Below are 13,094 nucleotides of genomic sequence, written 5' to 3' on the forward strand. Positions count from 1 at the left end.
AGCACAGACACCTAAAAAGCATGAAGATGTCCTAGTCAAAGGAGATACGACAGGTATCACCGGAGAACACACCTAGAAGAGCCTTCTGGAGAAGAGATGTGTTCACAGCTCCTAGTGGTAACTGAACAACCAGAGAGCTATGCTAGAACACATTCCCAGTCTCATGGTCTTCAGCTTTATTGACAGCACAAGAGAATCATAGTGAAAAAGGAGAAACTTTTCCCAACACAACCGTATACTCACAAGAGTTCTCACTCACACACTTACCTTGGTAGCCAAACAGCTTGCTTCCTGCCTGGTGTCTTTTTTACCCTTACCAGCCTCTAAACTTTTGACCAAGGGAGGAGTCTTTGTGTCTTGACTTCCATGTTCAGCACAAGAAGTTGCAAGCTTACTTTCCGACACCCCTGAACCGGAGGAAAACCCAGAGGAAGTGTTCGTTCTTCCTCCTGTTGAGGTCAGTTTGTTTCTGCTACCCAAAGACTGGGAATCTGGTCCAGATTCCAGAAGCTGGGCAGTGTCAGACACACCACTGCTCTCTTCCATGTTACTCCTGACCACTTCCCCGCTCTGTGTGGTACTTCCACCTCTCACCTCCTTCGGGGCTGTAGAGCCTGGAGATGGGGCAGCCACATTATTAACAGTGCTCTCCTTTGATGGGGTCATCGCAGCTACACTGCTGTGACTGCCTTCTGCAACCATTTCCAGCCTTTGAGCTTCCTTTCCCGACTGGCCCAAGACACCACCATTTTCAAGTGCACCTCTGTTGTCACCAGCAAGTAAGTCAGCACCTGGTTTGGCTACTTCACTGCCCGGTGTTTGGATTTTCTGTGCAACAAGGCAAGCATCAGACAACTCTGCAGTTTGAGCTGGTGCTGTGCTTAGAGAAGGCAGAGACTCCTGCTCCCCAGAGCCAGAAGGAATTCTCTTTGCTTTATTCCTCTTTTTCTGTAATAATAACAATAAAAAGGAATAAGACAATAAAATACCAGTTTCTTCATTACTGAGGAGAAATTGTCACCCCCCTCCACAGCAACTAGTATATGACCATGAAGAGAAAGGACAAAACCAGCTACAATCTTATACATTTGGTGAAACAGCTCTTGAGAATTCTGTATTTTTAATATACAAAACTTTTTCAGCAGGAATGCAGAGCAGCTCTGAGCATGATGCTCACTAACAAGATTAGACCAGTTAGTAATGAGAATTTTATATTGTTACCCTCAGTGTAGCAAAGGTACTGTTGGGGAAGCTGTACTGCTCAGCACATCAGCTGTCTGCATATGCAATGCAATGTAAGCAAATACATCTACAGTTTGCCTAGGAACAGACTGCCAGTGGTATTTAGATACAGGCCAACGGGATTAGTGGTGATGCAGGACAATCTCTTACTTCAGGAAAGAGAGCACAACAAGTTTGTTGTGCCAAGGAGGAGGACTGGTAAGAGCCTTACCTTCTTCTGTGATTTTTGGGCAGAAACGCCTGTCGTACCCTGAGGTGAGGTCTCTGAGATATCACTTGGAGCTGCTTCGCCCTCCAGCAGCGATGCTCCCTCTTCCTTCTTCTCATCCTCCCTTGTTTCAGTAGTGGAAGGGCCATCAGCACCACATTCAGGCGAAGTCTCTGAGGTATTGCTCAGAGCTGCTACCCCCTCCAGCAGCAGTCCTCCTTCCTCCCCCTTTGTTTCAGTAGTAGAAGACTCATCAGCACCTTCTCCCTTCACCTCTCCTCTAGGTTCTGCTCCTGTATCAGGGTCTGGAGTGAGCTTCACATCTCCTCTTTCTGCAGTGGAGGTAAAGTTCATTGTTAAATCAGAGTCAGGAAGGAAAACAATTCTTGGCCACTGGTGAGCGAGCAGGGTCTACCACTGAATAAACGCATCAGTGGAAGACACAAGAGCTGCTTTGTTCCATGTTTAAGAACTACCACTAGCAATAACACCATCCTCCTTCCATAGCAGGCCTGTCTCCAAAGCCCCTGCAATTGGTAGAAGAATGAATAAAATAAGAAAACGTTGTGTTAAGCTAGTGATCTATCTCTATCCAGCCTCCAGCTAACACGCTACTGACTGAAGCAGCAGGCACTGTGAACCTCAGCTGCCTGTCAAGATACTTAAGGATCCTTGAGATGCGTGGTGACAGTACACTGGCATTTCTCAGCTTTCTTAACCTTCTCATGACCGGCTGCGTGACCTCCATCACACAGCTGAGCACAGCATCCAGGAAGGAAGGGGAAACTCACCTTTCATCTTCAAAAGTTTTAATCCAGTTCTTAAAAGCTTCTGTGAAAAGGTAGCTCAGATCTGAATAAGTCATCAGAGTAGATCTCTCCTGTCTACAAAATTGTTTCGCAAGCTCTTCAGCACTGCTTCCACACTTAGTTTGAGAGGAGATCAGCTAATACCAAAAGACACTGATCTCCTCAGCGTATTTTTGGAAGTATGAGCACAAAAATCAACGTGAAGGTCAGTTCGCTGTCTCTTTGAGTACTACAGACCAAAGGTTGCACCTTGTTTAGTGACAGAAGGTCATCTTTTGCCTGAAGCAGGCACCACCTTTGCAATACTGTTTCACATCCAATTTACTGTCACGTCATTATGACTTTAAACTCCTCTCTGAGCTTTTCCTGCTCCTCAGTGACTCCTCTATTGTTTGCAGGTCAAGCTCCATCATTTAGTTTGCTGAACTCTCTGGTGATACACTAGAACTCTTTCCACCACCTTCAGTCAGTTACAGAAGAAGGTACAAAGCTTTGGAACGAACAGAACAGGTACTCTGGACATTTTTTCTTACAGCATTTAAGACCTGGAGGTCTGGGGTTTGTTACTTTTGACTTTCTGGATTGCAGCGGGATTGGCAAAGAACTGATCTTGTCAGGACTACAGCAGGCTGATTCTGATTTAGCATCTTCCTTCCTATCCAACCAAAAGCAGTTCTGGTGGCCTGGGTCATTCTCTAGGCAAATAAAGGACTAGGAAGTATTTCCTCTGCATTAACTCTGTGTCCTTGGTTCTGGCACTGCATGTAGGGGGCAAAATCCGCATGTTGTCGAACAAAATCTGACACCTAACAATCCCTAACACCTAACAACAAGCTAGAGATAGGAAGTCCTGGTTCAAAAGGGACTAGGTTGCTCGTTGTAGCAGAGCATTGCATAAAAACGGCACCGGTTCGTTGGCGAAACAAGAACCGGAGACGTGAGCGTGGGAGACGTGCGGGGGGTGCCCCGCTTCTCCCCACCCCGAGCCACTACGCACCGAGGGTGCTGTGCTCGGCGGCTCCAGGTGGGTGCCGCAGGGAGCCGCACGGACGGCCCCGACAGCCCCACCACAGCCCCGAGCGGCGCCCACAGCTCGCCCCAGCCCGCAGCCCCCTACCTGAGGCCGCAGCCCCCGCGCCCGGCCGGGCCCCGCACCCGCTGCGGGCACCGGATCCGTCCCCAGAGCCTTGCGGGCACGCGTGACGCTCCATGCCGGCGGGAGCTTCTGGGGGGGCAGAGAAAAGGACGGGGCAAGAGGAGAAACGCGGGCGTTAACGGGCAGTAACGGGCAGTAACGGCCCCGTCACCCCCCGCTTCAGGGCCCTGAAGGTGCGAAGGTTTCACACCCCCACCCCCACCCCGCACCCTCCGGGCGGAGGCGAAGCCGGTCTCTGGGCGGGGCTTATATGCAAATGAGGCGTCGCTCGCCCCGCCCCCTGGGTAGGTAGTCCCTCCCCCCCCAATCCCGCCGCGATATGCAAACGAGGCGGGAGGACGGGCCAATGGCGTAGCGAGGGGGCCGGCGGGATGCAAATGAGGCCCGTTAGGTGACGGCCGGCGGGAGGAGGCGGGGCTGCCGCCAGGGGGCGGGGCCGGAGAGGGGCGGGGGGCACCGGGGGGGCATCCGGGGGGGCACCGGGGGGGGTACCGGGGGGGGACACCGGGGGGGGGGATCCCGAGGGGGGGCACCAGGGGACCTGGGGGAGTTGGGTACAGGCCGATCCGGGTGCTCGGGGGGCGGGCACCGGAGCTGAGTGCCGGGGCAGGCCGGGTGCATCGGGGGGGCACGGGGGGGGGGTACGGGGGAGGGGGCACCGGCAAAGATGGAAGAGCGGGGGTCGGGGGGGACCGCGAGCACCCGGGGAGTCACCGGGGGAACCGGGGGACTTGGGGGCCGGGCACCGCGATGCCGGGGGACTGGGGGACGCTGGGGGTGCCGCCGGGGAGCACCGGGGTGGAGCCGGGACGAGCAAGGGTTGGGGTGCGCCGCGCGTACCGGGAGGAGACGGGCGGGATGCTCGGGGACGAGCGGGGTCGGGGCGCACCGGAGACCCCCCGTCCCGCAGGCTCCCGCCCGCACGGGGTCCGCTGCCCCGGCCCAGCCCGGATCGCCCCCCCCCCCGCCACACACACACACCCCCCCCCGCCCCGCCAGCAACGCAGCGCCGCGGCAGCGCTCACCGACGGCACCGGGGCCGGGGCCGGGGCCGGGACCCGCTGCGCACCCGCTCCGCCGCCGCCGCCCCGCGAAGTTTCGATTTTCCGCCGAGCCTCCGCGGTTCCCCCGCGGGACGTCACCGCCACCGCCCCCGGCCCGGCGCGGCCAATCCTCGCCGCGGGACACGGCGGGGGCAGGGGGCTCCGGTGGCCGCCTCCCCCCCTCCCGGGGCGGCTCCCGCAGGGCTCCCGCCCCGCCCCCCGCCGCCGCTGCCGGCCGCGCATCTCCCGCGGCACCGGAGCGCCGGGCCCGGGGGTGCCGCGGGGGGCGCCCGGGGCGCGGCTGCAGCCGGGAGCTGTGCGCGCTGCCGGCGGGGGGCTCCGAGGGCGGGGGGGGCCGGGCCGTTCCCCGCCGCAGCCCCGCGCCCTCCGCTTCGGCCCGGGCCCGGCCGTAGCCGTTCCCGGTCCGCTCCCGGCCGCCCGGCTGGGGGCACGGCGGTGCTGGGCTGCGGGACCGGGACGGGGCCGGCGGGGGTTGGGAGAGGCTCCGAGGGGGGGGGCGCCGACCGCCGCCGCGGGACGGGCACGGGGACGCCGGGCCTGCTCACCCCCTTCCAGCCCCGTTTCCTCGCTCTTGTTCCTCCCGGCCCACCGAGCCTCTTCCCTTTGCCCACCTCCGTGTCCCCCCCCCAGCCGTCCCCCTGCAGGCCCTGCTGCTCCTGAGCTGCTCTCCCCCCGCGCCCCGGGACCTGTGGCCCCTCAGCGGGCTGCGAGGCGCTCGGGGGAGCCGCTCGGTGAGGGGTGCTCGACCCTGGCGCTGGGGCTCTGCAGGCACGGCCCCGGCCATGGCATCCCTCCTCCCTCCGTGCCTGAAATTTGGGGCCTGCCTGCCATCGTGCCCCTGTGCCCCCCATCCCGCCTCGATCCCCTCCGAGCTCCCGTCGGGGTGTGTGGAGCAGCACAACCAAAGGGCCTGGCTGAGCGAGGTGTGCGGAGAAACAACCCGAACCCACTCCTCCGGGGTGCTCTCTCCTCATCTGGGGAGAGATGGGCAGGCAGACGGCATGCGAGCCCTTCCAGTGCTGGAAAAGGCTTCTGTGCTGCCGCTGCGGTGACGAACTAACCCACTGCCCGGCACTGCTCCACTGCCTGGCACTGCTCCGCTGCACAAACGCTGCTCTGGCCACCGGCAGGACCCCCCGGCCCTCGCAGCTTCGCAGCTCCCAGGCACCGCCACCGTCACCGCACAACCTTTGACCGTGAGGAACTGTGCGGGAGCACAGCAGGAACTGAAGAACTGGTTTCGGTTTCATTTCTTTGCTTTGTGCTCAGCTGCACCAAGAAATTAGAGCTTAATTTTTCCTCCCCCCCGCAAAAGCATCTTTTCCAAAGGAAGACAGAGATGCACGCCAAGTCATTTGTAATTACTGTTTTATTATGCCCTCCGTATGGGAGGGGGTCAGCCAACTGCAGCTCAGGAGAACTGCTTTGCTGTGGATCCCGGACCCATGCCCCACTGTCTGGCAACACCCATTTCACAGCAAGGCAAACAGAGACTGACGGCACGGCAGCTGTCCCCTGGGGTGGCCAGCAGAAGTCTGGCGAGAGGTGGGAGGACAGCCGTAGCCCTGCAGTGCCCAGGTGGGACAGCCCAGCCCTGCTGAAGGGCAGAGTCCGGCAGAAAATCCCACAAACCAAGAGGGATCAGTAAGAAGCAAAATAATCGATGTTGTTCTTTTTTTTTTTTTTTTTCCTGGCAGCCTGAGCTTGAGAACTGCAGCACGGCCTTGGGCGTGCAGGGCAGCTCCAGCATCCTTGAAACTCATGGTGACAAGAGCACGCTCTGTGTCAGAGCTCGAAACGGATCAGAGTAAGAAAAGTTTCCAAAAATAAAACATCCGATTTAAAAAAGGCAGCTGCTCCCAGGATGGGGCCAGCCTGGAATGGAGGGGGGGGTGACTCCCGGTGGCAGCGATAGGGACCCTCCAGGTCACTCCCCCGCCTTTGCCGTCTCTCCCCTACACTGCCGGGCATTGCCCTGCCTGCACAGGGCGTGCAGCCTCTGGGGCCATCGGGAACAGCTGCTCGGGCAAGGAGATGTGGTCCTGAGAAAGCCCCACGCGGCTCCTCTGCCTCACTGGATGAGCCCCGTGGGCAGCAGCGAGCTCTCGCTGGCGCTGGTGCTGTCGAAGGGGACTGCCCCGCTGCCTCCCGGCTCCGCTCCGCTGCACCGCTCTGAGCAAGGAAGGGGGAAAGCAGGACAGAGTTAATCCAGTGCTAGTCCCGAATCCAACTTCCCGCAGGCTGGGCTCCTGCTTGCCAGCAGCCCCGAGAGCATCCTGCCGCAGCCGGGCAGCCCGAAGCCTCACCTGCCTCCTCCCAGCTGGGGAAATGTCGGAATCCTTCCAGGTCTGCAGCCAGCAGGGCTCGGAGAACCTGGTCCTGAGGGCAGAGAAACTGCAGCTGGGGAGCCCGGAGCCGGCGGGTTCCCCTCTGCCAGGGGCTCGGAGCCCTCCGGGCAGCCCAGGGCAGCGTGTGCCTGCGCAGGAGCTGCAGCCTTTGCCCCCGCCCCGCGTCCCGCAGCTGGACTCGGATGCTGCAGCCTCCACCTCCATGAGCTGAAGGTGCTACCAAGAGGTGGCCGCATCCTTGCTTTGCACGGGAGATGGGAGCGGTGGCCCTGCTGGCTGGGGCGACCCGAGGGCTCTCCCTGGTGTGGGGAAGGCCGAGCCCACCCGTGCAGACCTTTCTGCTGGCAAGCAGGGCTGGCACAGTGCCGGTTGGGCTGGGGCTGCGCGTGGCCGCCACGTACCTGCAGACTGCAGAAGGCCAGCGAGATGCCGTGCTTGCGCAGCTCCTGCAGCAGCTCTGCCAGCCCCACCACCACCGTGTAATCGATGCTGCTGATGCGGTGGCAGTCCAGGATGATGGAGCATGGTGAGCGTGCTGCTGAAAGAAGAGCATACGGTCGTTTCCCATTATGAGTACAGAATTGATAAGCACAGGGGACGCAGCTCTTAGAGCAGGACTCAGCCCTGTGGATCAGGCAGCCCAAAGCTGCATTTGAGCTCAGCCGGGCCACCACGCATCCCATCCCTAGCGAGCCACACACTGCTAGAAGGGGCGAGACAATCTCAGGAGTCCCCACCGCAGGGAAGCCGGTCAGTGCCTGCTTAGAGCCACAGCCTGCAGGGCTCAGCCCATGTCTGCCTCCCCCAGAAGTGCTCTGGGTGGACACCAGAGCCCAGCCCAGTCCCCAGCTCAAGCCGGCGGCCGGGGGTGCGGTACCTGACAGAGCGCGGCTGCAGATGACATCCCGGAGGTGCTCGATGGCTGGGAAGTGCAGGCTGCTCCCCGGCTGCACCAGCAGCATGCCCTGCCCCGACACCTGCACAAGACCCCCGGGGGGGGATGAGCCACAGGGAGCTAAGGGCTGGGGTCTGCCCCGAGCTGGTCCTTGTGCTCCTGTCCTTGTGCTCCTTGAACACGTCCCTGCGCTGTGCCGGTGGCTGGCTGGGGATTTGGGATGGGGCAGCGGCAGGACAGGAGGGCCCCGCGCCACCCCTTGCTGCTCCTGGGGCGCCCTCCCTGCTCCCCACTCCCTGTTGAGCCTGGCCGGCCCCAGCGCACCCACGCGAGGTGAGCAGCCCACCTTCAGCGGGGGCCTGGCGATGGAGTAGAGCAGCAGGATCCCTGAGACCAGCACCCCGGCCACAATGCCGTACTGCACCTCCCAGAAGCAGAACAGGAACGTCACGCAGAGGGGGACAAGGTCCAGCCCTGCAAGAGAGACAGCCCCAGGCTCAGCCATGAACAAAAACCTCTTTGTGCCTGGCTGGTAAAAGTCTGGGGCTTCAGCACCCGATTCTGCACCCCCAGGACCCAAGGCCAGCACAGCTGAGTTGGGGACAGTGATCAGAGCGAGGGCAGAGCCCTTGTGCTTGGGTCAGCAAAGGCAGAAACCCCAGGCCAGAGGTGCTGGGCGTGCAGCCCCCTGGAAAGGGCTTAGGGTCTGGTATTTCTGGGGTCCTGGCCAACCCCCCTCTTGCCATCCCTCATGGATCCGGGCAGCGCGGTGGCTCGCAGGGAGAGCCGAGGCACGGCCGCCCCGCTTGTGCCCTCACTCTTAACCCTCCAGAGCGTCCTGAAGATCCCGGCGTCGAACATGGGGACCACGGCAGAGATGATGACGGCAGCCAGCGCCGCTTTGGGGATGTAGTAGAAGAGCGAGGTGAGGTACGCCAGCGAGAGCAGCACCAGGGCGCCTGCAGGAGGGCGGCAGCGCCTGAGCCGCGGGGCCCCGAGCGTGGGGGGGTCACCGAGGCCGGGAGCGGGCGCTGGGGCTGGGGGGAGAGGAGGCGCAGCCCTACCTGTGACCAGCCCCCCCGCCGGGGTGCAGACGCCCGTCTGTGCGTTCACCGCCGTCCTGAAACACAAGGCGGGCACGCCGTCCCCTCTGCTGCCCGCAGACCCCAGGGACTGCGGCGCACGGGCGGCGGGAGGGAAGCGGCTGCGTGAGCACAGCCCAGGCCCAGTGCGAGCAGCTGGGGACCAGGACGCGGCCTCCAGGACCCACCGGGCCCATGCCACCCTTAGCCCGACGTCTCGCGGAGCCCCCTCACGGCACAGCCTCATGAGCACCTCGCAGGCCAGGCCCTGCTCCCCAGCCTGCTACCCACCGGCCAAAGCTTCCTGTGACGGGATACGATGAGAAGAAGGAGCCCAGGACGTTGGCAAAGCCTGCAGTGGGGAAAAGGAGGGGCTGGGGATGCAGCAGCTCCAGGAGGCACTGCCCAGGGCCATGAGGCCGATGTGTGTCATCACTGCCACCTCCATCCCACGTGGGAAATGGGGAGCAGGGCCTGTCCCGCTGCGTGCGCTGGGCTCAGGCTGCTGAGGAAACCCCAGCTAATTTTTGTGCCTGTGATTGCTTCGTACTCTTGAGCTCTGCTCGTCCTGCTTGAGGAGTCCCCTTGCACACAGAGGAGGTCCCCGAGCAGCAACCCTGCAGGGACAGCACCCAGGGCTGGTCTGCAGCATCCACCAGGAAGGATTGCAGGACACCGCGGTGCTGGGGCCGGATCCCTACCCCCTGCCCTGCTGCTCCAAGCAGCCTCTTACCCATGGCCAGCAGCTCCTGGTTGGGGTCAATCCTGTAGTCGTTCTGCGAGGCTGGAAGAAGAGGCACAGCATCACCCAGTGCCTCCTGCAGGCTCAGCCCGCCACGCGCACGATGCGGGGGCAGCACCGGGGGCAAACACGGGGCCCCATCCCGGCACCCCAGGATGCAGCAGCTCAGTGCAGCTCGGGGACAGTGCTCAGCTCCTGCCCAAACCTTGGCCGTGCCCAACACAGGGACCCTCCTGCCCCCCCCCCCCAACCGCTGCCCCCATGGGAAGAGGAATGCCCCCGGCCCCCCCAGCCCCTTGCATCCCCCCCACCTCCCGCCAGCAGAAATGCAGGAGCCCGGCGCAGCTGTACCAAAAGCCTTGGCAATCGCAACGGTCTCCACCAGGCCCATGAGTGGGACCACAGCCAGCCCGACTCCCATGTCCTGGAGGGGAGGACAGCGAGTGCTGTAGCAGAGGGACAGGGTTCGACCCCCACCACAGCCCCCTCCTGCCGCTGCCCGCGGAGGGGCTGCCCCTTCCCCGGGGCCTGCGGGTCGCCCGGGTATTTACAAGGATGCTGAGGACCGAGGAAGCAGCCCTGGGGAGGCCAGCCTTGCCCGGCCAGCCTGGCACCCACCTCCACCATCGTCCCGAAGGGCACGGTGCCGTTGGGCACAGCCTTGGAGAAGGGCGGCAGCCGGCAGGGGGGGAGGCCGCGGGGGATGCTGCCGGTGAGCGTCAGCGGCTGGGAGCCCCTCAGCTGGAAGCAGTAAGCCACCAGGCCAGCAAACAGGACCACGAGGGCGTTGCGTGCTGCAGCGGAGAGAACAACCCTGAAAACGTGCCAGGAGCCTGGGGCAGTGGGCGAGCACGGAGCGGGCAGGTACCCGGGCAGCGAGGTCTTCCAGCCTTAGGAAGGGGCAGGCAGGACGGCAGGACCGCCTGGGAGGCTTCGACCTCCCCAACCCACCTCAGGCCTGGGCCCCAGCAGCCTCGAGCTGTCCCTGCCCTGCCCCAGAGGAGGCCGAGGCCGCAGGAGAGGCTGCCAGGGGAAGGCAGGGGATGGAGGCCAACGCACCGGTGGCGCAGGTCCAGACGATCAGGTAGCTGGCCCTGGTGGCCAGCGGCTCCATGTGGGCGGTGGGGGGCAGGCGGCTCTTCATTGCCCGCAGCCCTGCGAGCATGGCCAGGCAGACCAAACCCAGGATGGCGTCCCCAGGCCTGCAACAGCACATGTCAGTGCCGGCCCCTCGCAGGGACGCTGCCCGCACTGCTGGCAAAATGCATCACCTCGCTCCCGATGCTCCCCTTGCAGGGATACCCGAGCTCCCCTTGGACTGTCAAAAACTGGAAGAGGGCTTGTGACACACAGACAGCCCCAAGGATGTGCCTTTGGGCTGTAAAAATCCTGATTTACCTAACTGGGAGCGGAAAATAGGACAAGCCTGCCCCATCCCTCCTCTCTAGCCACTTGGGAGCCCAAGTGCTTTGACATTTTGAATTTCCAGAACAAACAGAAAAGGCAGAGAACAGGTTCTCATGTCACAGTGCTGGGCAGGGACCAAGAAACCAGTCCAAGTGTGACCGGAGATGTGCTGCGAAGCATCAGAGCCCGAGAGCCCGCAGCTGCAGGGGGGATGGAGCAGGGAAGGCATGGGGATGATGCTGACCTGGTCTCCCCAATCCTCCTCAGCGTTTCATACACCTGCAGGAAAAACTGCCGAGGGATCCCGTGCAGGCCCAGGATGTTCTGTGCGGAGAGATAAAGCCTCATGAGAGCCCTGCTGTGCTGGTGCTGGGACGGCTTGCAGCGACCCCCCTGAGTTCCCATGCACACAAGGGGACAGCCATTCCCTGGTGCAGCTCCACGTGGGCAGACCCCAGCAATGCTCTGATTTTCTCCCAGGTCCCTGAGATGCCTCAGCTTGTCCTGCACCCCCGAGCACGCACCCGGCTGGGAGGGAGCTCCAGTGAGGTCCTGGCTGTGACCACAGACCTCAGCCAATGCCAGGCCTCTGGTTTCTCACACATCGCCCTGAGTCTGTCTGATTTAGGTTAACCACAAAGGAAGCATTGCAGCTCCAGAAGAGCCAGAGTGCTGCAGGCGCCGGAGGCCAGGGAGGGCCCGGCAGAGCTGCAAGCCCATCAAAGCTCCCATCCTGCTCACCCAGCACCTCCTGCCAGTGGCCAAATCAACCCCCTGCCGTGGTTTCACCGTTGTCCCCATGGCCACCAGCTCTCACCCCTTGCTGGTCGCAGGAGGTGGCCGTGTTCAGCTTGGTCTGCTCTGAGCAGAGCGCTCGGGGATGGGGCTCACCAGGGCTGGCAGGGGGACCTCGTCCCCTTTGCGGCTCCTTCCCCTCACTCCCAGCCCATCGCTAAGCACCTCGGCTCCGCAGCACAGCCAGCTCCAGGAGACAGCAGGCGAGAAGTGTGGAGCAGATCAGCAGCCCTTACCTTGACCTGGTTGAAGCTAATGGTGATGGACGCAGCCGATGTGAAGCCTTTTATGACTGGGCAGGAGATGAAGTCCAGCAGGAAACCTGCATGGGACAGGGGGCAGTAAGTACGCTGCTGGCCCTGCTCGGGAGTGCGGGGGGGTTGCACGCACACAGAGCTGTCACAAGCGTTAGCAGGACAACCCCAGCATCTCAGAGAGCACAGAGCAGGGAACAACTCCAGGAGACGTCCCCAAAATATGACAGCACACGGCAGCAGCATCTCACCAAGGTGCAGGAGCCCCATGGCCAGCTGGATGCAGCCAGCCAGGAAGGTGAGCAGCACGGCATAGACAGGGTCATGGAAGGCGTAAGAGGAGACGAGCAGCGACATGATGGCGGTGGGACCCAGCGTCACGTCCTTGGCAGTTCCCAGGAAGCAGTAGACAAAGCAGCCCACGAAGGAGGAATAGAGGCCGTACTGCGCGGGGACAAAGGCGCGCTCAGCACGGTGCTGGGAGCACAGCCTGAGCTGCCCCCAGCCCGAGCACACGCGGCACGTCCCCACGCGTGGGGCTGCCCCCGGCCCCCCCCGGCACCCCGGCCCCCGGTGGCTGCGGGCTCCCGGCTCTGCCCGGGGTCCGGACACCCACCTGCGGGGGCAGGCCGGCCACCTCGGCGTACGCCAGCGCCTGCGGCACCACCGTGAGGCCCACGGTCACGCCGGCGATCAGGTCGAGCTGCAGCCAGCCCGGCGAGTAGCGGGGCAGCCAGCCCAGGATCGGCAGCCGCCTCCGCACCGCCCGGAGCCAGCAGCGCCGCCGGGGCTCGGGGGGACCCCGCGCCCACATGGTTCAGGGCAGGCGCGGCGCCGGCCGGGCTCGGCGGGGGGCTGGCGGCATCCCGGGGGGGCCCGCCCGGTACCGCCCGGTACCGCCCGGTACCGCCGGATCAGCGCCCGCCGGCGCTCGCCGCCGTCCCGAGGCTCCCGGCCCCGGGGGCAGAGACCACCGGAGAGAGCAGCCCGCGAGCCGCTGCGGGGCCGGGGCTGTGCGGGGCCGTGCGGGTCCGTGCGGGACCCCCCGCGATCTCCGCTCCCTGCGCGCTGCCGGCAGCTCCCGGTGCATCC

General features: G+C 62.9%; 2 protein-coding genes across 6 annotated transcripts in view; both read right to left on the reverse strand.

Moving 5' to 3' along the window:
* RNF213 (ring finger protein 213) overlaps positions 1-4,645 on the reverse strand; it is a 52,764-nt gene extending 48,119 nt beyond the window's left edge. Inside the window, 4 exon segments of the mRNA XM_040530550.1 lie at positions 268-948; positions 1,454-1,782; positions 3,377-3,484; positions 4,441-4,645. Of these exon segments, the coding sequence (XP_040386484.1) occupies positions 268-948; positions 1,454-1,782; positions 3,377-3,470 (1,104 nt within the window). The 5' untranslated portion in view covers positions 3,471-3,484; positions 4,441-4,645.
* A 1,498-nt stretch (positions 4,646-6,143) lies between these two features.
* SLC26A11 (solute carrier family 26 member 11) lies at positions 6,144-13,029 on the reverse strand. Of its 5 annotated transcripts, none has more exons than XM_040530577.1 (16): positions 12,619-13,029; positions 12,254-12,446; positions 11,985-12,070; positions 11,198-11,277; positions 10,606-10,748; positions 10,165-10,340; positions 9,898-9,970; positions 9,538-9,588; positions 9,096-9,156; positions 8,787-8,842; positions 8,541-8,681; positions 8,069-8,196; positions 7,705-7,804; positions 7,229-7,362; positions 6,786-6,858; positions 6,144-6,651 (listed from the first exon to the last, which is right to left on the reverse strand). In XM_040530577.1, the coding sequence occupies exons 1-16, from the start codon at positions 12,814-12,816 to the stop codon at positions 6,551-6,553; spliced, it is 1,794 nt and encodes a 597-aa protein (XP_040386511.1). In that variant the 5' UTR covers positions 12,817-13,029; the 3' UTR covers positions 6,144-6,550. The 5 variants fall into 5 exon arrangements, with proteins under 5 accessions (XP_040386511.1, XP_040386510.1, XP_040386509.1 ...); XM_040530576.1 differs by having other exon boundaries at positions 7,229-7,365; XM_040530575.1 differs by having other exon boundaries at positions 8,471-8,681.
* Positions 13,030-13,094: the final 65 nt, after the last annotated feature.

This window comes from Cygnus olor, chromosome 18, assembly GCF_009769625.2.
Source record: "Cygnus olor isolate bCygOlo1 chromosome 18, bCygOlo1.pri.v2, whole genome shotgun sequence".
In the NCBI taxonomy this organism is placed as follows: domain Eukaryota; kingdom Metazoa; phylum Chordata; class Aves; order Anseriformes; family Anatidae; genus Cygnus; species Cygnus olor.